Genomic DNA, 26,138 nt, shown 5'->3' with positions numbered 1-26,138 from the left:
GAGAGTGATCTGAATATTGTATAAGCATGTATTACAATTAGTACCTGGTTTTGCTCAGATAAATTGACAAGATAAATAGATGGACAGTACTTAAATATCTGAACATTACCTGGTGGGATCTGTGATTCTTTGAGTGAAAGATAATTTCATAATGGTATTAGATATAACAAGAAAAAGCAACTTCTAAAAAATTTGCTGAGAGAAAATCATTTGAGTCTTGTATTCCAAATACTGCCTCTGCCCTTTATGACAATGATTTCAAGAGTTTCATAAACACATGCTCATAAACATATACTGCTCTTACTCAGGGAGAGCCATTTGGAAACTATACATGTCTTCACTATTTGTCCCTCTTACACCATAGAGAGGTTGTTACGGTTTATTATGTCTCTCATAGGTGGCGCTTTCAGGAAGTGACTGGACCACAGGTGTGAGATATTAATCACTGGATTAACCTACTGATGAATTTATCGCTGTGTGTGGTATTAGGAGGTGAAGGCTGGTAGAAGAAGGTGGGTCACTGTGTGCATGGTCTGCACGGGTTTATCTCTCCTCCTCCCTTGATCTCTGCTTTGCTGGCCACTGGACTCTTTCTCCTCTGCAATGCCTTTCTGCGATGCTGCCCTGCCTTAGAACCAGTCAGCTACCGCTCTAACCCCTCTATGAACTTTGAGCCCAAATAAACCTTTCCTCCTTTAAGTTGTGCATGTCATGTATTATGCCTCAGAAACAAGAGAGTAACTAAAACAGACTAAGTCAGTAGTGTTATTAATATTGTCTTTGTAAAAGATAAAGTGCATACGGCAATCATTTGTCATGGAGCCCTACACTTCCTTCAGGCTCAGCTATTTCACCTTTAAAGCATTTTCTAGATCTGTGAATGGATTAAAAACCATCCTATGAACTCTCGGTCCCCATCATCTCCCCACACTGAATCCTGATCAGACCTATTCAACAGTATTAGTGGGGGATTTATTCCGGACACCTCAAGGATACCAAAATCTAAGCATGCTCAGGTCCCTTACATAAAATGTGTAGTATCTGCATGAATCTATGCAGATCTTTACACAGATCCCAAATCATCTCTGGCTGACTTATAATACTGGGATTATGTAAACACTGTGGAAGTAATTGGTGTGCTGTATTATTTGGGGAATCATGACAAGACAAATGTCTGTACATTTTCAGTACAGATGTAATTTTTTCCCGAATGTTTTCATTCCTCAGGTGATTGAATGTGGATGTTGAATCTGTGGCGCTGGAGGGATGACGGGACCAGCTTATGTGTCTGTCTCTCCAATCCCCAGGGGTCCCTGGAGGCCGGAGTCAGTGTCACAGCCTTCCCTTCTTCCCTTCACAGTAAAGAAAACAGACTCTGGAATCAGCCAAGTTTATAAACTTGAATAGAGCAGTGAATGTTCTACATTCTTCATGCTAAGCTCTGAGCGATGGGCTCAAAATACATGTAAAAATAAGAAAGGATCCATAGCACATGGGCACCTACAAGTGGAAGGTGATTATATTTTTGTAATTTGCACATGGCTACAATTTGCAGCATGTATTTTACAAAATGTTCTTCAGAGCTTTTCAGGTTAGATTTGAAATATATTGTATTTCTCTTTGTTATTTATTAACTTCCTCAGATGCCATTTAGGTTTTCTAACAAGAAAGTAGGTTGGCACCGTCATGGGGGAAAAAGTAAGGAGTCAGCTCTGTTATTTTTCATATCTATGTGATTTTGGATTTGCTACAAATCCAGAGCCACAATTTATTTACTGTTAAAATGGTGGTGATATTATCTAACTTCCTTATCTCTCATGGCTGTCAGCAGCAGATGAAAAAATATATATGAAAGGGTTTTATAAATCATACCCTGCTATTTATATATTAGATTTATGGAATCCCAAATCCACAGAGACAGCTGGCTCTGCATTTTGAGAAGCTGCTTGTTTCCAGGTGGATTTAGAGGCAGCCTTCGGTATCTGAGCTACTCAAGTCAGGCAAATTCATTAAGACTTAAACCCAAAGTCATTTTCTGAGTGTGAAATGCTGAGGTTGAACCCAAGACCTCATACATGCTAAGCATGCACTCTACCACTGAGCTACACTCTAGTCCTAAGCCTGCAGGCTTCAAAATACTAACATTACCATATATAAGAAGATAAAATTATCTTTAGTCATAAAAAATGAAGTATTTTACAAGCTCACAAACATTTCCACATAAAATAACTAGACTGTGCTACGTGTACAAACATAACAGGTATTTACAAATGCCAAAAAAATGTGTCCCTGTCACCTAGAATAAATCATTGCAAGAAACATGAGTAGTTTTATGGAATTGTGGCTGATAATGCATTTTCCATGGCAACAAAATTAATATCTGGTACATTTAAGGGACATGGTAGTTTTGATATTACAGTGCATAGGGAAGCCCTTGTGTGAGGGGGAAACTAAATGACAAGAAAATCACATTTCCTTGAATAAAATTTAATCATTGTAGTCAGTATCACAGGTTTGAATGTTACAGCTCAGAATGAACATCATTTTCATAGAAGAGAGGGAGAGTTCCCGAACCTTGTTATGTTGGATGATCTAACTTTCTTTTTTTTTTTTTTTTTTTTTTTTTGTCTTTTTCCTTTTTATCGGTACCGGGGATCGAACTCACGACTGCCTGCTTGCAAGGCAGGCGCTTATGCCGCTGAGCTAAATCCCCAGCCCCTGGATGATCTAACTTTCAAGGAAACAATATGTTTGAAGCAATACTGTCACAGTAATATGTCTGGAAATAGACTGTCTTCTAGGTCAAAATATTTTTTTAAATAAAACTCTCCACCTCACTAGGTGATAACATATCAAAGTCTTTAGCATATTTTGGGTGTCCCCCCCCAGCAATGACTGATGGGAAACTTGAATGACAAGATTCAACTTTGCTGACCAGAGAATTTTACATCCCACATATTTTAGCATTGTATTTTGATTTTTTATTCAGTTAAACATATTTTCTAATTTATCTTTGTATGCCTCTTGGACCTATGTGTTATTTAGGAGTACACTGTTTAATTTCCAAATGCCTACAGTTTTCTGATATACTTTCATCTATTGATTTACAAATTAAATTTATTATATTCCAAAATATCTTGTATGATTTAAATTCCTTGAGATTGAGGTTTATTTTACAGACCAGAATATGGTCTTTTTCTTCTTCTTTTTTTCCCCTGAATGTTCCAAATGTGCATTTGAAGAGGATATATTGTCTACTGTGTTAAAAAGCGTGTTCAATAAAAGTCAATTAGGTCAAGCTGGTAGCTTGTGTTGCTCAGATCTTCAATATCGTATTGGTTTTCTACCTGCTTGTTTATCTCTCCTAAGAGAGGAGCACTGAATTTTGAGACCAAAACTCCGGACCCATCAATTTCTCCTTTCACTTCTCCCAGTTTGTGCTTAATGTGTTATGAATCTCTATTATTTGATAAATCAGTGTTTGTTATTCTTTTATCTTTTTGTAAGTTGGTAAATAATAGCAAAATTTGTTAAATTGATTATGTAATATCTATCTTCATCCCTAGCAATATTCCTGGGTCTGAAGTCTGGTTGTGAGATTTGAATATAGACATTCTAATTTTTCCATGTTTTTAATATATTATCTGCTTTCCTTTTTTATTTTGATTTCATTAGGCAGAAATAACAGCTTGGCCTTTTCATCTGACCAACTGTCTTTTAATTGGTGTGCTTAGAAGAGCTACTTTTACAAATCACAAAATGTGCTTTAGTTTTGTGATCTGAAGTTTATTTTTTTTTGAGATTTCTTCTTGTTTTCTTCATTTTTATTCAACATTTTTAGACAGGAGGAACCTAATCTACAGTGTAAGGGATCCTTTGCTTTTCCCACTTCATGTGATAAAGACTGTTACTTGGTTTTACTGTCACCTTGATGACAGCTGCTAGTGAGGCAGGAGATTCGGGTGCGGCCAGCTGGCTGGACTAGTGGGTGTGACCTGACAGTCACAGAAACCCAGGACATGTTCAGATAAACAGTTCCTAATGCTCTGCACCTGGAATCAATCAGAGAGTGCTGTTTTCTTATACGTACTCAAGCCATTTTTGATAGGCCAGTCCAGCGTGGACATCAGTCTTAGGAGTGGGCAATACAAAAGACTATGGCCATTTTTCTTCTGGCTACTGTATTCTCTCTCTCTCTCTCTCTCTCTTACAGAGGTCTGCTCTCACCCTGTAGAATGTTTCTCTTTTCCTACTTTTAAATGGCTTGTGCTTGTTCTCAGAGCACTTTTCCTTCCTTAACTTTAATAAATGTAAAACTTCACTACCTTCCATGCTTATTTTGTTTATTTCTTTGTTCAGGGTAAAAAACAAACAAACAAACAAACAAACAAACAAAAAAACACTAATGAAAGAATCGCTAGGAGTCTCCAGAACTCCAGAACTAGGTAACACTAGTATACATCTTCCCCTTCTTCCATGGTAATAAAACAGTATCTGCATGTGATCAGAAACAAAAGAAAGAAAGCTAATTTCCCAATCTTCTTGTGAATGAATTCTAGTCAATGAGAATTGAAATGCAGTTCCTGGAAACTTTCCACCAAAGAGAGCTGATTCATTCTTTCCTCTTTCCTGCTCCCTGTGATACAGAGTTATGATGTCCACAGCACCAACTGGGCCATGAAGAGAAAGACCACAGTTTAAGGTTCATAGGACAGTGAGCTGTACGAGTGTGAGTCAGTGGGGAAATAAAGAGCAGTGCCCTAGGGCCTCACTTACTGACTGTATGAGAGCGTGGGAAAGGGAGGGAGAGAGGGAGGGAGGGAGGGAGAAAGAGAGAGAGAACAGTTACCTGATTAAGCTACCACTGTTTCGGGATTTGGGGATTTGGGTATTTGCATCTGAACCCAACTCTACAGGGACACAATCCAAGACCAGTTGCCACCACACCGTGTTATGTAATTACATTCTACCCAAGTTGGGACAAATTCATACTAGTATTTATTATGGTTTTAGGTGGAAAGAACTAGAAAGAGAAACAGCTATTTTATTTATTCGATATTTTAATTAACCAAATTAAAACTAAAAAAAAATTCTTGGTGGTAAACGTAGGGTAGTAATCTTATATACTGTATGTGGAAGAAGGTTAAGAACAGACTCTATCAGCGATATACTGTCAGGAAATCACTTGATCTCTTGAAGCTTTGATTTCCTTATCTATACAATAAAAATATCAACACTTATTTTATTGAATTGTTTAAATAAATAAGACATTCCGTGTGGAAAGCTTAGTGGGCAGTACTAAGCACTATGTGAACGTAACAGGCTGTAATCATAAAATGGAAGAGAAACTTTATGTAAAACTCTAAAATATAAGAAATCATCTCACAAACACTCTTCCATTGGTATCTGCATGGATGTGTGCTTTGCTGGTTATAAAATAAGAAAAAATTGAAAAAAAATTAATGCTAGCTGGTAACTCAGAAACATGAACAATCCAGTGCTTATTGCCACAAACAAGATTTCTCACCTCGTTTTATATCAAAGCTCTTTACTTATTTTTTTTGTCTTTTTTTTTTTTTTTTTGAGACAGGGTCCTGCCATGCAGTTCAGGCTGGCCTTGAGCTCACTTTGTAGCCCAGGCTGGTCTCAAACTCACAAGGATTCTCCTGCCTCAGCCTCCCGAATGCTGGGATTACAGGCGAGAGCCACCACGCCCGGTTCGCTCTTTACATTTTTAATATCTTTATTTTATATTGTAGAAAACATTCAAACATGACTTTTTTGCTATCTTTCAATAAGCTGACATTAGTCCAACGTGGACTTAACCACTGATATTTCTGTCCAATATCTGAGAAACCACCTTAGAATGAGAGCTTTGTTAATTAATATTGACCTTCTGTATCTGTTTCAGCGTTTCTAGACTCAACCAAATGCAGACTGAACATACTGCTTATGACTATATATAGACTTTTTCTTGCCATTATTCCCTAAACGACCCAGTATAACAGTGATTTCCACAACATTTCTCTTAGGCATTAGGAGTAACATGAAAGCTCGCAGAAGAATGTGCACAGCTTTAAGCAAATGCTGTGCCGTCCTATAGAAAGGACTTGAGCGCCCCCTGGATGCTGGATTCCTCATGGGCCCCAGAGCTAATTCCTTTATTTGCTTTCTGCCTTAAAACTATAGTTAATGTGTTCAGTAGAGGTAAAAAGCAAAGTTGTTGTTAAGTCTTAGTCCAACAGAAAGATAAAATTTGGGGGACTGGCTTGAGTGGGAAGAGCTGGAAAGGAGGCCTTAACATGCCTGTTGAGGAGGCGGCTGTGGGAGGACACAGAAGCAGAGGACAGCTCTGTTCATGGGCAGTGGCAGTAATCAGGGCCAGGGTGAGCACCTGAACCCACTAGCACTGCTAATTTGTTTTGTTGTTTTATTTTTGCAGGGCTTTGTTATTTTGTCCAGGCTGGTGTTAACCTCCTGGGCTCAAGTGATTCCCCCGCCTCAGCCTCCCTTGTAGCTGGGAATCCTGGTGCCGCTGCTGTGCTGTGCTCCATAGTGATTTTTAATGATGAGATTTTCTAGGAAGGCAGGACTATGTGATTCTCCCAGCATCAACAGCCTCTTGACTAAGGGCAGCAAAGAAAACCTGAGGCATAAGCTCCTCAGTGTGACAAGTCCTTCTAGGAAGTACATCTTTGAATCTCCAAAGGCCTTTCTTGCAAAATTACATTTTCTGGAAAAGTTTTACATGCAATTTTAAAAATCACATGTTAGACAGGCATGGTGGTACAAGCTTCTGATCCTAGAATTTTCAGAGGCTGAGGCGGGAGATTACAATTTGAGCCCAACCTGGGAAACTTAGTGATTTAGTGAAACCCTGTTTCAAAATAAAAATTTTAAAAAAGCTAGGGAGGTAGGTCAGTGAGAAGACCCTGGATGGAGCCCCTAGTACAAAAAAATAAATAAAAGAGGAAGTCAAACATTAATGTCCTCATCAGCGTGATTCAGTGAAATTAAATCCATCAGTGATAAACACAGCAGTTCACAATGCTCTGTTTGATTTAAAGAACCTACGACATAGTCTCCCTCCTGTGTGCTCAGTAAAGTGCGGGAATGTGGATGGAGCCTTGGGGCCACTTTTCAGCTTGAGGCCTCTCCATTCATGAGCTGTTCCTCTGTATCATAATATCAATTTTTACAATTCTAAACTGATCTGATTCAATTTTTGACGCCAAAGAGCCTTGATCCCGAGGAAATACAGTAAACTATAACACAGACATTGGCAAATTCCACCACTGAGTCCACAGCACTCTACTCCTGGGCACAAAAAGCTGCATCTCTAGCCATGCCCTGATACAGAATTGGGTACTATGTGCCTCTTCTCAGAAGTCTGTGTATGAGTGTGGTACTCGAGACAGAAACAGATCTAATTCCCTGTCTATAATCAATCCTAGGAAACCTGAGATTAAACCCACTATATATACTCTTCTATCTGCATTGACAGAATAAATATCCAGGACACTTCACACATGCATGACCTTGGAGTAAACGTGAATCTATTGGAATTATTGGCCTATGCTTTTGAAAATATATTCCCAAGAAAAAAAATGCAGGAGGAAAAACTACAATAAAACCTTGGATTATGAGTAATGTTCTCTGAGTGTTCTGCAAGATGGACAAATATTTTTAATAAATTTTAATTTTATAAATGTGCAATGTCTTGCAATGTCAAAATTCACGATTACGACTAACCCAATGGTTCTTTTTTCTCCCTGCCTCTGCGTCTGTCTCTGCCCCTTCCCTCTCTGTATTTCTCTTTCTGTCTCTGTCTCTCAATCTTGCTGCAGGATTGTGGGTGATTTTCTCCCAACAGCAGGAGGTTATGGATGAGATCTCATCTTCAGAAGTGGAGACAAAATGGCAGAGGCATCGCTCACTTCAGGTAAAATTAGGACGATGCACAAAATGTGGGAAACAGTGCAAAATTCTGTAGAAAAGCACCACCCAAATAAGACTGTAGCAGTGTGAGTGAGGAACCTGTTTAACGACAATACAGTGTCACATTTCTGCAAAATCTTCCAGAGCAGGCAACAGCAAGTGTCACTGAAGAGGTTCCTTGTTAACGTTGAATGAAAAAAAAAAAAAAAGATTGCATTGAGCCAATGGACAGCAGTGATTCTGTTAGTGATGGGGAAAGTCGTGCTACACAATAACTCTCCTCTCTGCCTGGTAGCGGGCACTGGTCAACTCTACACCTTCTAAAAGTTTCTATTGTGACATCACTGAAAATGTCACGCATAGGAAGGTATTGTAAATGTGAGCTGTCAGCAAATGCACCAGAGCATTACCTTCTACGGTTAGAGCCCGAAAGCTCCAAGAGTAGCTGACTGGTAGCAGATTAGAGGATTTCCCAACTCAGGCAGGCAAAGGTAAAGAAGGAAGAGGGAGAAGAAAGAGCAGTCTCTCCCATTTCCAGGAGGCAGGCCAGCACCAGGTGTAATTTCCAACAGGTGGCATCTGTCTTTGGCACCTTCCTTTTCTGGACCCCTCTACACTTACCTGTGCCTCTCTTCCTTGGCATCTCTGCCCAGAGCCCTGGACTAGGGGACTCCATCCTCTCAGCCCATACCTTTCGCCCTTCCCCTCCTGCTCCTGACCCAAATAAAAAGCTCTTCCTTCAATGCCTTCACTGAGTCCAAACTGCATGGTCCTTAGTAAAGAGTTGAGGAATTTAAAAAATGCCCAGGGCTTAACTTCAAGTACAGCATTTTGATTCTGTTGCGCTGGGGACTCTTTTGTCCAGGGTAGCTCTCCAGGGGACTGACATTCAGCAAGGCTGAGGACCACTTGTGAAGCTGATTTGGACTAGATGCTAAACCCCTGTGACTGGGTTTGCTCCCTGCAAGAGTGAAACAGGTGATGAATACTTACTAACAGACACTGGTAGGGGTTCTGAAAAAGTTTAAGCAGCAAGTTTTAGATTTGGTGGACAGGCCAGTCCTCTTGGAATCTGCAATCAATACACCTGAGCTATTCTGACTTTCGCAACTTCTTCCTGTCTTCCCTGTCTAAATTCCCAGCCTTTGGGAAGCCCGCCTCTTGCACCCCAGCCCCTCCACCCCAGCTTCCAGTGACCCCCATGGACTCAGCTCACAAGCGAAGTAAATAAGGGTACAGTGTTGAGATGATTTCCCTCCGGATCATTTGAAAATAAGGTTCATAAACTTCATTCTCTTCCTCACGAGAATGCACCGTGGGTCAGGACTGTAGAATTTATGGGTGTTAGAGCTGACAGTCAGTTCCCTCGTTCCCATCTTTTCTCTCAGTGCAGTCTGGAACTTGCTGCTGAAGTGTCCTTGGTGGGGACCACTGGGCAGACTGGCCAGGTGTGGTGCTGCTGGGGCTTCTGTCCTGCCTCTGGCAGCTTCCTGCGACTGGCAGGTGAATTCTGGTTCCATTTCAGTAACTACAGAAATCACAGGATTTAAAGTAAAATCCCAATGCCATCCTTGAGTAGCGCCTGCTGCCTTTAGAGGTTTCAGAAAAGTGCAGACAGCAAGTGGCAATGGACCCGGCACCCTGGACTGTGTCAGATACAGTCTGCCCGTGGGAGTGCACAGGCCTTTATGGGGAAGAATTCATTCTCGAAAGGAGAATTCTGTCCTCCATCTTCAGATTCAAGGTGCCACATGGTTACAAGAGTCACCTTTACTGGGTGTTCTATCAGCTTTTTTCCCTTTAAATAGCTTTCCATTTTATGAAAGGGTACCTGAGAAACAGGGGGCCAGCCAGTTTTCCCTATGAAGGTCCTTTGAGGTCCACCAAGTCTTAAAACTGCTACAACTCGTCCCTTTATGGAGAAACACAGGCAGAAACTGGCTTATAGCATCTCAGGGCAATTGACCTGATAGCTCCCAAATGAAAATGCTGGAGAAAAACCTGTTAATTCAACTCCATAAGTTAAGACCAACGTGTTCTGCTCAAAGAAGAGAAGATGGTACGAGGTGTAATTCACGTGGGACAAGACTCTAGCCTTTTCTGGATGAACCAGCACCTGGCAGCAACTTGCACTTTCTGTGTCTCTGCAGACTCTGATCCTTACACCTAAATCTCACAAGGTGTAAATTGACCTGAAGGTCAGGCAGGATCAGATTTGTTCTTCCTCATCTCCACTGGGAAGGAGAGGCCTCAGAGTCACATTACTAAGTGCAGGGACTCAGGTGGGAAGGTTAGGGACGGTGTCTTAGCAGTCAGGGGAAGTTGAGGAAGTGCCTTTTTAATATGATGGCCTGGCTCAGTGGAAGGAGTGACCTTTTGTTTCAGCAGTATTAAAGATTGAACCCAGTGCCTCATGCACACTGGACAAGTTCTCTGCCACTGAGATACTTCCCCCCTGCCTTTTCTGTTTTATTCTGAGACAGGTTTTCATGAAATTGTCTATGCTGGCCTAGAATTTGTGATCCTCCTGCCTCAGTAACTGGAGGTCCGTGTGTGTGTGTGTGTGTGTGTGTGTATATGCGTGTGCATGCGTGTATAATATGTACATACTCAAGATAAACACCCATTTATATGGAGACCAGTGGCCCCACTGCCAAATGGACGGTGAGACCTCTTTGCAGAGGAGTAATCAGAAGTAGGTTCACCATCAGCAAGTGGTCCAGGGGCTTCCCTTCATGAAAAAATGGGGGCCACCCTCAATGTGAGTCTTTGAGACAGAGGAACTCAAGTTGGGGCACAGAGATGCACACATGGCAGCCTTGGTGATGACGTCACTGGAAGGCTGTGGCTGACAGGGCTGGTGATGTGACACCCAACACAGAGCAGGTTGGAAGAGATGGTGGTGACTTCAAGAAATGAGAATTGATATCCATGAAAACAAAAAACAACGAAATGAAAGGATGGGGCTTTTTCAGTAGGCAGCCTTGAGGGAACAGGGACCACCACCTCTCCCTCCCTGGGGAGTGCTCTTCTATCCAGGATTAGCGCTGCTCTGATGGACCTCTGTGGCTCAGGCCCTTCCCCCCAACACTGTCTGGCCTTGTTTAGAAAAATCAAAATCTGGTTCCTCTTGGCTATTCCTCAGTGAGTAGCCAGGGCAGCAATAAGTTGCACACAGGTGTGGGTGGTAGAACACAGTTACTATCATCTTTCACAGTGGGTTGCTCTCCTTGGACTGGAGAAGAGGTCAATGCTGACCCATTTCAATGGCAAAAGAGGTCGCAAGACTCAGAAGGGAGAGTGAAAAATTCTTCAAAGGGAAGAGAGGACAGGAGAGTAAGGGAAAGCTGAGTTTGAAATTTAGTATCCTGTCCATTGCACAGCTAGAGGCCTCTAGTCCCTGCGGAAGGCTGGCCTCTGCCCAACTGCATGGATGACCACCTGCCAATGATAGCCAGGATAGCTCACATCACTTCATTCATGGATGAGGTCACCCCTGCCCAGGTGAGACATTCCCAGGTCCACACTAAATGGAGAAGAAACACTCACTGGCAAAGAGAAGCAGTGACCAATGGGAAAGAGGTCATATCTCTTATACTGTTGCTGACTGATTCCTAAAGAAACAGAGTAATAGGTGGGCACAGATGCAAGTGGGGTTGACCACATGGTCAGTGCTCAGTCTGGTCCTTGATTGGGGCCATCCCCAGCTCAGGTTCATCCTCTTATTGATGAGGTCTCTTCTGGCTCTAACTGAATGGGACCATGCCACGGGCCAAAAGGTTAAGGCATTTCAACATGCACTCTCGTATTTCCAAGCCAACCAGATTGTTTTGGATCCCAGAATATTTCAGGGCAGGAAGCCACGTAACACTTGCATTTTACAGACAGCACTACATGCCATCAGAGGTACCTAGATGAGGGGGGTCACGCCATAGCAGCAACACAGACTAATGTATGCATTGCCCTCTGCAAACACCAGAGTCCAGGCCTGATTAGTTTCACTGCGAGTTGTTGCTGTAAAGCTGTCTTTAGAACAACAGACACATAAAAATTACAGCTCCCCGCAGAGCTCCAGCAGCCCACCGCTGAGCCTGGTGAGACCTTCCTGCATCTAGGGCAGGTGTCCTCTGGTTTATTACAGGAGACATAATTGCTTTTGTTACACATCCATAGGAATCTCAAAGACATTTTTTATGGTCCTCATTTTCAACACCCTACTTACCAACTTCATCCCTGATGTTTGCAAGTTCGATTGACAGTTCTTTTTCTTTCACAAGGGCACTTTCATTCTGAAAAAACAAAACGGATACCAAGAGTCCCCTAGTTTTATGCTAAATAAGTACTTTCACATGTTTAATTAATGAATCATATTAAGCAAATATTTATAAGTCCAGCCCTTTAGGACATAAATTTTCTCATTACACAAGCATATAAAAACTTAAAAGTCAAGTCTGACTCATTCGTTTGTATTCATTCAAATATTAAACTCTGCAATGTGATATTTAAAATACCCATAGCTGTGCTTTTATTCTGAGCATATTAACTCTTGTAGATCATCGTGCAATGATTCTTTGCACATATGTGTTCTATACATCAGTATACTGCATCATATTACTATATGCTACTTAATCTTTCCACTTTGGACCATGTTATTTTTCTTTTAAGGAAAATGTCTTGTTTTACCACTTCCCCCTAAACTTAACCTCCGTCTATATTCAGTGAGCTACTTACCGAATAACAAAGATCAGAACTGAACCCTTGACATGAAACGTTTGTAACAAGACCAACTACAGCAGTTAAGGCTTCCAAGTTTTTATTATCTGCTATTGGCATTAATAGAAAGGACAAGAGGAAACTGTGTACTCAGTGAAAAGAATCCTATTTGTCTAGGGTTATTTTCAAATCAAATATATTCTGTGACACTAAAGAAACAGTGGAAAATATGCTGAGTTTGTAACCTGGGTTATGATAATTCAATGAAGAGTTCATTGATACCGTAAGGGTTTATTGTGAGTCTATAGCTAATTACTACTACTAATAATGATGAAATACTAACAACAATAAGTCACAGATATCAACCTTTCAAAGAGACTCTGTCACTCAATAAAACGTACTTCCCAAGCGAACAAATTTTGAGACAGAAGTTTTCAGCTCAAATGCAGACCATAACCTAGCCCAGATATCATCAGCGCCTTGTGACTGTTTTCTGCAGTTTGCATATTTCATGCCCAAAAGGTCCATGTGTTAAAGGCTTGGTGTTCAAAGTGGTGCTCTTCAGAGGGGCTGTGAATTCCAGAAAGGGAAGGAAGGATCCACTGGGAGGTCCTTAGTCCTGGGGACTGTGGAACTCCCAGATCTTTCTCTTTCTCATTTGTTTCCCAGCCATGAAGTGAATAGTTCACTTTGTAGGTTACTCCCCACCCTTGCCATGTGGCACCACCCACCATTGTTCCAAACCAGTGGGTCTACCTGATCTTGGGCTGGAACTGCCAAACCTGTGCGCCAAAACAAATCTTTTTAAAAATAAGTTAATTATCTCAGGTGTTTCATAACAGTAATGGAAAACAGACTAATCCAATGCTCGTTATTGACTATCTTTGCCTTTAGATTCGGCACCTTTGATGTACCTGTGGTCAGTGAACTATGGGCAGCTCTTATGCTGTTTCTGCAACTGGTCGATTAAACTCAGGTAACAAGGGTGCTAGTTTGGTTCCAGGGAGAGCCTCAGTCCAAAAGGTTTCCTTATCATTAACTGATGCGATCTCAATGCCAAGCCCACTGCACAGTGCTATCATGAAGGTACAATGAATTAATGTATGTGATGTAGTTGAACAGCGGTGAGCACTTAGCTCATACAAATGCTAGCCATTACTATAGTCTCATGATTTCTTTTTATTTTATTTGGATAACATCTTATAATAAGTGCTTTCTGTATTAATTATCTGTTTAGAATTTGCATATCAGTTTTATGCTCTGGTTTCTTGAGCATCTTACTGGGTCTGCCCTGACTCTAGAATTTTATTTTTCTGTGACGCTGGCTATGGATCCTAGGGCCTCAAGCATGCTAGGCGAGTGCTTTAGCACTGAGCCACGTTCCCAGAGAGATCAGAAAGACGGAGAGGGCTGGGGGTGCAGCTTAGTGGTACAGTACTTGTTTAATACACACAAGGCCTAGGGTTCCAGCCCCAGCACTGCCAAGGGAAAAAGGACAGGTGAGGGGTAACTCAAGGAGGTTTTGTTGAAAGATTATTTACTAATTAATAAAGGCTTGGAATGTTAACTACTGAACACTTCCTGTAGGCTGTACACAGAGTTAGGCAAGACCTGGTAGTGCGGTTCCTCAGAACTAACAGGGACTGGTCTAGTGCAGGATCCCTGTTCCCACCCCAGGTTAGCAAAATCTGGGATGGTGAAGTCTTCTATACAATGATACAGGAGTTGCACAGAACTAACTCACATCCTCCCACACACTTTAAATCATTTCTAGATTACTTATAATACCTAATGCAATGTAAATGCTATTAAAATATAGTTGCTATATTATTGAGGAGATGGTAATACAAAGTCTAAACATGATCAGTACAGATATATTTCCCCCAAAGTAATGTTTATCTGCATTAGCTATCAGATCAGAAGGTCTAAATATACTGTTAGTGGTTCCTGGATTTTATGCCCCTTTACTGGAGAGGAAGCTGGAGCTTTATGGTAAAGCAATCAGCTCATGCACAATCTTTCAGGAAATGGCATAGATGGCAGTTATAATCCAGTACCTTTATTCTTCATTCGAATGCTAACACACCAAGAATCTCTCCTCTTCACTTTAGATAGATGTGAACTCAAGATCAAAATTGTCTGGCCCTCAGACTGGACTGAGCACTTCTTGCCATGCAGCTTTTCATGTCTGGCTGGAAGAGAGGTGGTCACTCTCTTCTCTTATGGACTGATTGATCCGACTTCCTGGACAACCCCAGCTGTGCTCACTCTCTGCCTCACAGTCTGCGCTCTCTACATTTACTGGCCTTGATTTGGAGGTTGGATGTGGTACACTTCCAGTGGTTGGTTCCTTTTCAGTACAGCCTCCATAGGTGAAAATGTCAGATTGTGTTATCTGCTTGCTTTTCCCTGACAGCCCTAGAAAGGCCGTTCTGATGGCCCCTGAATGCATTCCTGCTGAAGATGCCGCCACAGCTCTGCCCCAGCTCACCAAGGAGAGCCAGCCTATGCAGTTTGGCAACAACCTTTCCTCCTTAAGTGCTTCTTCTGCAATGACATCAACCCTTCTAATTTATGAATTCTCTGCACCACGCCAAGCTCCTTTTTGTTTCCTGTCAGTCAGATCGGAATGACATAGTGCTACCCTGCAATGGAATGAGTCAACAACTGTGACTGCAGAACCAGTGCTCCTAAGGCAGGAGGTGAACTTCAGAGAACATTCCACTTGCTGTCCCTTGCCAAAAATGCTATCTCCCATGCTCTGCGCCACAACAGAATCCAGGGATGGTCTTCATCTCATGAAGCCCTCGTACTCTGGAGGATAACCATGTCTCCTTCTAAAAGGATCTCAAAGTGCTCTTCTCCTTCACTCCCAAACTAAGCTAGGTCCCGGGTGATGACAGCAGGGGATGACTGGAATATAAGCAAGTTCGCCTCTGATGGCCAAGGTTAGATCAGCGCTTCCCTAAATGGGGGATGAGTGGAAAATTCCTAACTGGTGCCAAGCACGAGAGCTCCTGTGTTGACTCAAAAGGGCTAAAAATAGAACTCACTATCCCAGTGACACTGTCCAGAAATCACAAAGCTGAAGAAGGCCATTCCTCTACAATGACTGTTCACAGCAGGGACAACTGGAAATGCACACGTTGAGAACACTCATCTATGGCCCAACCAGCAGCTGCGTTCCGTTGGTGATGTTCTCTCTCCTCTGCACTCAGTCCTGTGCGTGTTTCAGTATGGTCTTGTCTTCCTGTCCTCCTAAGTATCCCATTGCAGATCTGCTTCAGGAGAGCCCACTGCGTGTTTTACACACGGCTCCCAAGGCCAAGGCCATCCACAGACTCCTGGGGAATGCTGCCTTTTATTTTCCTGGCTAGAGAATCCTGGAAAGCATGCAGCATTCATAACTCCATTAATTTCAATCAACCAGCTGTGGGCCAAGCCCCAAGCCTGCCTGCCGCACCCTAATTTTAAGATGCTTGCCAGTGAGTGTTATCGGTTCAGACAGTTGATGCTACCCTGGGAACGAGGTGGTAATAGGAAGTGAAGGTGCCTCTCCTGGTTAGCATCACCTGTGTGACTCCAGACTTGGGCATCAGCCACCCCTGCTCTTTCCTGCACAGAACACCAGAGGACCAGCCTGTGTATTCCTAAAATGGAACGCTGGGTGACCCCGAGGTGCCATTGTTCCCAGTTAACCCAGAAGTAAGAAGCCTGCACAGAACCAGCATGTTTACTGAGTGCCTACTATGTGCCAGGCAGGGTATTTCTGCCTTCAAGGAGCTCATCTCTCAGAGAGTCAGTCAATGCATAAGTAGTTATAAAACAATGGGACTCAATTCAGTGGGCCAAGGCTATTTAGGAGATTTAAACTGAGGCTGGAAGATGAGTATACAGGGAGCACCCCAAAGGAAAGGCCAGGAAAGGAGTGACATACAATCTCTCCGGGGCTTTCTGGTTAGAGTTCTTGGCTGGCTGCAAGGGTCATGAGGACAATTTCACTGTAGTTTTGAGCCCTGTCTTCCCCATCATTGATACATTTTTTTAAAAGAAGAGACATATGTATGTAAATAATAAACTACACAGGCAAGCCTAAAGGCTCTTAACTAATCTTCATTCTGTTTTTGACCTGCAGACCAGGAAAATTGAGCCATATGAGCGGGGCCATTCTCCCCCAACTCTAACAAAAAGAACCACAATGAGGGATTCAATGAAGAAATCTATGGAATTCTGGTATTACATGGAAAATATCTATATTCTTTGTGTTGTAAATTTTAAAAATCCACAGAACACACGCACACACACACACACACTGAACTGCAAAGACGTTAAGGAATTTTTCACCCTTCCCAGAAACAGTATTGCTTCTCACCCATGAATACGGTTAGGTTTAATTGAATATGGTAGAACTTGACTTTACTAGAGAAATATTTTCTTTTGTTTTTCCAAATGAACCAGCCACAAGGGGACGTCCACAGAAGAGGTAAGTCTTCAGGGTTGTTTTCATAGCACCTTTGTAAACACTGCATTTATTTTCAACATTAATATTATGAAGATTGGCCCGAGTCATAACATAGCTTGGTGGAACAATCCCTTGGGAGGCTGGCTGACCTTCTTTTTACATTTCAGTTATTATGGCTTTAAGGCAGCACTGATTCTGTGTCTTCTGAGTTAATCAATTGGTGTCATTTCTTTCACATATAATTAACACTGAGGCACTTTGTTTTTGTATAATGATCTACTTTTCAACTCAGAACTGAAATTTCATGTAATCCCACGAAAGGCAACGTATCATTCACATTGAATATTCTTCCACACATTTCAGTGTCTAACTGTATGAATTATGAGCAAAGCAAACCTTGTATTAGAAGAAATCAGGGTGACAGATGTGTAACTCTGGCCTTAATCCTTGAACATGCTGGGCTGAGTCACCGGTTAAATGAAAATGCCTCCTTTACCTAAGATGCTGTAATTAATGGGGGAAATATTGTCTCTGAGAGCTAATGAGGGAAATCCATACCTGGAAAACTACTGAGCAATTGGAAAGGACAGAGACTAATGGAGCAGAAGAGAAGGCACGCCGACCCAAGGCAATAATGCTGGGAAATTCCAGACCCCAGAGCAAGTGCAGCAGGAAGGAAGTCAGCCAATAGTGGCGTTTTTAATCCACTATGTTGCATTTAAGGAGTTTCTCGACCTTTGTTGAATTCTAGCTGCCTTGAATCACCTTCCTTAATGCATTAGTGTCACAGCACCTACACATACCTGAAAGCAAAGTGACTTCTCCCACACCCACCCCTACTGGGAAGTTGAGAAAAAGTAAATGAGATTAGCTTCTGATTATAACTAGGATTATAATCAGCACATAACAGGTCAGAGATGTGCAAGTAGCCCCTGAGGGAACAGGATCATTCCTAACCCAGCAAGACCTGGTAACAAACTCTGTCTGTTAACACAGAACAAGAAAGGACAAGTCCATTTGTCACAGGGGAACTGGTCAGCAAAGGGAGTCACCAGGGTCAGCAATAGTCGCACAGCTCTCCCAAGTGCATGCCAGATAAGGGAGGGCGATGGGACACAGCCACCAGATTCTTAAATGACATAACTTGCCTGGCCAGATTCTAATCACAGTGTAACTTCTCACAGATGGACTTCTAATGTTAAAGAGCAATTTTATCAGGCTTGTTATCATTTGTTTGCTTGTGAGAGTTCTGATTGAGAATTCTAGATTACACATCTAGGTTCTTTTAATAACTCAACCTCCCTAAATGGGTCACTTCTGGGAGGTTAAGAGAGAGGAGCTTTTGTGCCTGTAAAGATACACTTCATCCCAGAGATTGCTGAGACACAGGTTAACCAATTCTTCAGGTCCCAATGGCCTTCTAATTCATGCCTTTGATTTCAAAATACCCAAAGCTGAGTCTTGCTACTGACTGCTCTTCTGTTAAAAAGCCCAAAGTAATCCCTACCTTTTAATTAGTTCAAGTTAAAAAAAATGCTAAGTGTGGCTAAGGTGAGAACCTTAGAAACTCACATAGTTCCATGCTCCCTGGGTAGTGTTTTCCCACTGTGCTGACCGTGAACGTTTCCTACCGTAGTTCATCAAATTGGACTAAAGCACTTCTCCACATGTACTCCTTGTTTGGAATAATATTGTCTCTGCTTGTTAGCTTAATACAATTCCAATCTATTATTCAAAGTGTAATTTATGTTCCACTTGGTTTCCAAGAAACCTTGTCAATGGTTCTGTCCTAATTTTTCATTTTACTGAATTCTAGAAACATCATCGAACTTTCAGATAATTACATTCCAATATTTTACCAACTTAAATTGCTCTGTGTGTATTATTGCTGCCTACCCTACTTTACTTTCTCTGGGAAGGACAGAAATACAAACAAACCAGTCAGTGGGAAACTCTAGAATATCTATCCATGCCTTTTAAGATTTTTTTAACAGTCACCATAGAAATTAGGCACAGAATAAACCAGAAATAATTATTGCTAATTGGATAAGGTTTTGTAAATTGGAAGTATAAAAGCACAAGTAGCTCTATAAAGCCATTTGTTCATTTAATGAAAAGTTTTTCATTTTATACGCTAGACAAGTTTCAAGTGTCTCCCAACAAATTAATGCTCAAGAAGCATCCTCAGATTCCTATTTCTTAGCTTCATCTCTGAAACTGACAACCTAAAATTTCTTTAATCCCCCCACCATGTTTTTTTAGATCATATTTAGCTTTACTGTAATGAAACTGTAAAAAACTATATTGTACGTATTTCTCAAAATAAAGATTTTTAAGAGTTCTATATTTATATGACAGAGGAAGTGTTCATTTTATAAGGATTATTAAGCAGGGCTAAGGTAATTAGAAAAACTTTATCAACAATATTATCAGCCTCTCTTCAAACTATTGTTGATGTTGAGGTTTTCAGAGCAAATAGACACTAAATGGTTTTATTGCAGAATTTGCAGGGGGGCTGAGTTCTGAAGTCTGAGACTGCAATGGATTGCTATGGTCCTCCTGCTATACAACTGCTGATGCAATAGGTAACTACTGAATAAATAAATGGCTTTGACATAACTTATGTTATCCTGAAAGGCAAGCAGCTAAACAAATTAATGCTTTTTGTTTTAAAAAAAGAAAATCTTCAGTTCTCAAAAGAGCACCCGACAGAATATATCAATAAAACTTCAAACAGGAATACTATCCCGAACTACAGTAAAGAAGAGCTAAGATGTGTGGGAATGCAGTGTTGGTGTGGTGGTGAGCACAGCTCCTCTCCAAGAAGGTAGATGGGTGGAAACACAAAGAAATAACTCATAAATACAAAGTAACATTTTAAAGTGTTCATCTGTAAGGAATAATTTATACTGTTTAAAACCGTAGAGCTAAAATAAATGAAAGCTACTTAAACATGGCAGGGTTAAAGAAATGAAACAACATTGAATTATTTTCCAAAATCTCTGAATTCAAGAATGGTCAGGAGATAATTATTTTCCTGAATGTAATTTGAAAGAAAATGTGACAGATTCACTTTTAAACACGTTGCCTCTATTTTTAAAACGTTTGTGTCAGACTTTAGGGAATACAAACTTTATGATACTGCATATGTGGCTTATCTTTCACTTTTATTGTAACTATTGCTATAAAGCTTCATTTGGCTCCTTTTTGTGGTTACTTTCCTAGAAAAAGGGCTTAACCACTTCTACATAGGATTTGAAGACCACTGAGTACAATTATTTTATATTTCTACCTGTTAATATTACATAAATGTATAAATAAATATTTTAGCTCATATTCAGGGTAGCAAAAGTCAGACCCATTGGATAGTTATTTACATTGGACAAGACCACTAAGTGATTTTTAAGGAATCAGTTTAATTTTCTAGGTGGTACGTTAGTCTACTTTGGGTCAAAGTTCACAAGGAGAACTGATATCCAAAATGTTCCCCAGTGACTGCATTGTAATGAGTTTTAAATTAAGTCATATATTTCCCTTCACCTGGTCACACACTGTACCTCCAGCTATGTAGTAGCTGATGCCCATGTAGGCAGAAAGGAGGCAATTTCAGCCCCAAGAGAAATCCCATTTCATGCATCTTTGAGAAATTCAAATGCACATGGTAATACAATATATCACAGAGACAAGAGTTCGTGCCAGCACTTACCTAGCTGTGAAATTAAAAGCACACCCTTATGTGTGTGCAAGCTCACAGAGCAGGCAAGTGTCAGAAGCAACCAGAGGCTTTGTCTTGGAAGTGCCATACTATTCTGAGGTATACTCTGTTTTTAGTTCCCTGGCTGTGAATTTTTCCTTGTAGTGACTAAACATACACTCAGACTCTCTGACTTTCAAAATTTCTGTTATTGATCGCTCTGTGATGCCAAGAGTACAGAATAAAGAAAACTAGACCAGTGTGCTTTCTTCTCGCTCATAAGGAACACACATTTTCTAAAAAGCTACTTTAAAAAAGGGGGTGGTAAACTTTCAAAGTTCCAGCTTTGTGAAGAAAAACATGCCTAGCTTATCTACATTCCCCACCGAGATGGTTAGGGTTAGCAGGTACATTAAAATGCAGTCAGAATATTCCAAGAATTTCTCAGCAGTTTGCATTTCAAGATGTTCCTCCTATTTCAGGCAAATGCAACAGTTCCATGGAGACTGCAGGAATACAGAATTATGTAAGGCAGCCCTGCAGAGTATGTGAGACCGAATGTTTCTGCGAGCACCACTCACAATTCAGCACACTGGAGCGAGTAAAGGGAGGTTCCTGGGCACCCACAAAGCGCACACGCATGCTAGGGGAGACGAGGGACAGAGGCGGTTGGCTAGCGCTGGCGCCCTGGCAAAGGAGGAGGGGGGAGAAGAGAGAGAAGGCAAAGTACCGTCTTGTCCAGGCACTGAAGGCAGTTATAAGGCTTGCAGCAGCAGTGACCCATCCCGGAAGGCTGGCAAGGGACCTCCTGCATTCAGGTGTCAGCGGTAACTCCTAAGCCAGGGTGCTGGCACACGCGAAAGGGGCGCGGCGCTGGGAGCTGTCACAACTTCCATGTGGCTCCCTCGGCTACCTTATTTCTCTTAATAACTCCAGCAATCCAGGAGCCAGAGGAATGAGAGGAGGAGGAGGTGGAGAGAGAGAGGGAAGGAGGAGGAGGAGGGCCCGCTGCAGCGTTCAGGTCCTGCTGCTCCAGGGAGGGAGGGAGGGAGGGACGGCGGGCGCCAGCCCAGGGGGAGGGCCACTTGGCCCCCGGAATCCTCAGAATGAGCCAAATCAATAGTCACATAACAACGGCGCCTTCCCCAGTGCCACCTCCCTAAGAGGACGGCAGGCAGCCCGCTCCGAGCCCGCAGCCACTCCCAGGATGCGCCGTGCACCACGCAGACACGCCTGGAGAGGACGCAGGACGCACACAAAAGGAGCCGTGCTGCCGGGCCCAGCGCCCGCCAAGGCGAGCGAGGGGTCTCTTCTGCGCTCCTCTGCCTTTCTAGTTTTTGAAGAAGCAAAAATATTTATAAACGTGAGAGATACAGCCTCTCTTTCCCTGGAACTCCTGTTGGAAGCATTTGTTGTCAAGGAGCAGGATTGCTCTTTTAATAATTTGAATGCCACTAGTTTGTGTGTGTGTGTGTGTGTATAGACATAGCTGTAGAAATTTTTACATTTAAAATATAACTGTGAAATCGCTTGCCATGGCTGACACACCCACAGGAGTGGTTTAAATAATCAAAATTGAAGCCTGGGACAGGTATTTCTTCTAGGTAAATTGGCATAAAAGCTTTAGAAGACTTGATTTTTGTAGGCAATTTATAACTTTTGAAAGTCAAAGATTAAAAACGGAAGGGGAAAGGAAGCAACACTTTTTTCATGAAAGATACTTGGTATTTAAAAATACATATATTTATGTTATCCTGAAAATAAGAGATATTTATAAGATTAATTTTTATGTTGATACATCAGAGAAGAAATCCTGAAATGTATTATCAGCAGAAATATGCAATTACGCTTTGCCAAAGGTTGCACACGGACAAGAGTTGTTAAAATTAGGTAGCAATTTAATTGAGATATTTCAGGTAGATTTTAATTAGTACAGTCTATGCAGATTTACAAGTGGGCACTGGTAGAAAGCCCAAGAATATTTAATTTCCAATAAGAACAAAGTAAAATGTTGGGAATGTTTGCCCTAATCTTCAAAGTATAAGCAGAAATCTTTCCTTAGAATGAATAGATAAAGTTAGCATAATCCTTTAGGAAGGCAATTCATATTAGCTATTAATATTTTTAAATATCCTTACATTTTGACCCAACATTTCATTTCTGACCTACAATAATATGCACAGATGAATGTATAAGCATATTCAACTTAGCCTGGCTTGTAACGGTATGGAAATAGGAAACACCCTAGATTTTTAAAACTTTCCCACTCTATAGAAAGGCAATAGAGGGTACAGTGAGAATACAAAATTTTATCAAAAAACAAAGCAAACGTGTCTGGAGTGTAACTTGGGAAATGCAAACTGTTCACATAACCAACCCTTGCAGAATGGGAAATGGGGGAATTAGTTTTTTAATTTCTAAATTTCTACTTTTTTAGTCTCTGGCCAATGTTTATTTTCACCTTGTGAAAAGAAAACGCACTAGAAAGAAGGTGGGGCTTCGCCCGCCTGACTCCCAGACGGGAAGTGCTGAGCCAGCTCTTCCTGGCAAGGTTCAGGGTCCTACAAGTGATACTGGGCAGACCTCTCTGAATGAGAGATGGGGAACCTTGAATTTGAACCTTGCCCAAGAGCTATTCCTGAGACTTATGAATCCTTGAGGGTGAAATTATATTTTAACAAGCGGTGGCTAGATACACTCATGTTCATAGTGTCATTCACAATGGGCGACAGATGGAAGCAACTCAAGTGTCCGCTGATACACTCACGGATGTAGAAAATGTGCTATATATGTGCAATGAAATATTATTTAGCCTTAAAAGGAAGGGTTTTTTTTTTTTCCAGGGCCTAGGATGAAACCCAGGGGCTTGACCACACTAGGCACATTCCCTACCACTGAGCTGTACCCCAAATCAAGGAAGTTTGATACATGGTACAATATGGATAAACTCTGAAGACATTATTTTAGGCAGAACAGCTAGATACAAAAGGACAAATGCTATATGAGTCCACTTCTAGGTGGCACCCTGACTCAGCAAATTCACAGGCAGAAAGTCCTAGAATGACAGTTCTTGTGGGGGAAGGGAGAATGCTAACAGAGTTGCAATTTTACAAGATTTTAGACATTTTTGGAGACTGCACAACAGTGTAAGTATACTTAAAGATACTGCATTTAAAAATAGTTAAGATGGCTAACAACTATTTTTAGGTAAAATAGTGGACCAAGCGTATTTTCCACAATAAAAAGATAGTATCATGAATTCACCTAAGGCAAACAGTTCCCGTCCAACAGATATAGACAAAGCCAGGAAAGAGGACAGTCTCTATTTTCGGAAGGAATTGCAGAGCTTGGGGAGTCGCCACAAAACTAAACCTCTTTCCAGAATGTCTTCTTCAGGAAAAATTATTCCTCTGTATAATGTGGTTTAGGAGAAGGTTTCTTTGCCTACCTTGTAAGCAGGCGGTGGTGAGTTTGATCCCCGGTACTGATAAAAAGGAAAAAGACAAAAAAAAAAAAAAAAAAAAAAAAAGGCCTGGGGATTTAGCTCAACGGCATAAGCACCTGCTTTGCAAGTGCATGGTCATGAGTTCGATCCCCATTACCGATTGAAAAGGAAAAAAAAAAAAGAATTTTTATGGTGCACTTTCCCAGGCGCACTTGCTCTGGGAGGTGCATGAGGGCTGTTGTTAGTGTACCTGCCAGCAAGAGTGGAGGGCAAGACTGCAGAATCAGCACCAAGAAAGCTAAGTTCTCCTTCTATTCCTGGGCCCAGAGGGCACTGAAGCACCCAGAGCTACTTCCTTGGGTATCCCCAGGCATCCCATGCCCAGTCTGCCCAGGTATCAAATGTATGGTAGGATCTCCATCTGCCTAACCCAGACTCTGAGATATGCATCAGCAATGTGCAGAAGCCTGTCTTCTTTGTTACTCTTACAAGTTATAAAAATGTTATACCTGCTTGAAATAGAGATAAATGTAAAGTATCTTCATATAGCCATTTCCAGTTTCAATAATTATCAAGATCATGGCACATGACTTCATATCTCTTTTTTTAAAAAACGTTTTTCATTCATCTGTCACCCAGATTCCATAATTACATGGATTTTGTCACTTTTTTTTTGCCTTTCTCACCTTCCTCTCTGTCTCTCTCTCTGTGTCTCTGTTTCTGTCTGTCTCTTTTCTGACTTTTGTTGTTTGTTTGAACCAGGATCCAACCTGGGTCTCAGGTATCATACTGGGTTTTAGGTGTCTTGGCTGTCTATCGACAGTCCCCACTCTCTGTCCTTTTTCCCTTTCGCCATCAATTTGTCAGAACTGGCCACCTTTCCTTTAGAATATCCCACAAGAAGGATTTTCCTTGCAGTTCCTACGTCCTTTTAAGTGAAATTTAGTTTGCAAGTCTGACTCAGATTCAAGTTCAGTTCTGGGGCATAGGAACCCTCAGGTGTGATGCTGTAGTTAGGAAGCACAGGGTCTCGGGGTGTTTCATTCTTAGTGAGCTGCAATGAATCAGGTTATGGTGGCCTCATCTCCTCAACAGTAAAGCTCCTCATCAACCTTTCATCCAATGGCTTCCTCTCTCACTGATTACGTGAGCTGGCTATTTCATTGGGGCTGTAACATGATGCTTTGATTATTTTTGTCTTTTTGCATTTATCAGCTTCAATTTTTATGGAAAAAATAATTTTGGAGCTGAGGATGTAGCTCAGAGGTAGAACATTTGCTGAACATGTGCAAGGTCCTAGGTCTGTTCCTTGGCACTACAAATAATCATAATCATATTATTGCTTTATCAATTAGGGTAATTTCAATTGCATGCAATATTTATTTTGTACCAGAATGAAGGCTGAATGTTTACTCTTTTCCTTTTGGATGCTAGTTTTCCGAATAAAGACTTGGCACTACAATAGTATTCAATGAAGTTATTTTGGGGTTGTCATTCATTTTTCTACTTTTTGAAACATAACTTATAAACTGTTTTTATTTTAATATATACAATATGTTTTGGTTATCTCTACTTACCTAAGATGCTCAGTGAACCTCATCTTCAGCCTATGGGGGCCTCTTCTTATTGGCCCCTGTGTCATTTGATTATTGATTACTCTGTCCTCACTCCTGACATAGATACTCTAGGTTCACCTGGTGTTACTTTCTGCCACACATGTGGGATCATTCCTCCTTTTAGAGGTGCTGCTGCCTTCTCAGTGGGGATGGTAACCAGTCAGTACAGAAAACAGGTGCTGTTTGTTGTCTGGTGAAGGCTCCCTGAGGGAGGTGATGCTTCCCACAGAGAAACCTCCTCCAAAGAAGAAATCAATATGGGCTTTGGGC

General features: G+C 41.4%; 1 protein-coding gene across 2 annotated transcripts in view; it reads right to left on the bottom strand.

The window, feature by feature from the left end:
- The window catches only part of Mtus2 (microtubule associated scaffold protein 2), a 438,067-nt gene that overhangs the window by 45,486 nt on the left and 366,443 nt on the right, over window positions 1-26,138 (bottom strand). Inside the window, exons 1-2 of one of the 2 annotated variants that reach the window (XM_005007024.4) lie at window positions 21,538-21,963; window positions 12,161-12,227 (exon numbers count right to left, since the gene is read on the bottom strand). In XM_005007024.4, the coding sequence (XP_005007081.1) occupies window positions 12,161-12,227; window positions 21,538-21,621 (151 nt within the window). In that variant the 5' untranslated portion in view covers window positions 21,622-21,963. Of the gene's footprint in view, window positions 1-12,160; window positions 12,228-21,537; window positions 21,964-26,138 lie in introns of those variants that run through there. The other variant, XM_003477411.5, reaches the window with a different exon arrangement.

Source organism: Cavia porcellus, unplaced genomic scaffold, assembly GCF_034190915.1.
Source record: "Cavia porcellus strain 051 isolate PalLab524CR breed Dunkin Hartley unplaced genomic scaffold, mCavPor4.1 scaffold_21, whole genome shotgun sequence".
Taxonomy (NCBI): Eukaryota; Metazoa; Chordata; class Mammalia; order Rodentia; family Caviidae; genus Cavia; species Cavia porcellus.
The sequence above is the reverse complement of the archived record's forward strand: the minus strand, read 5'-3'. Positions and strand labels throughout refer to the sequence as shown.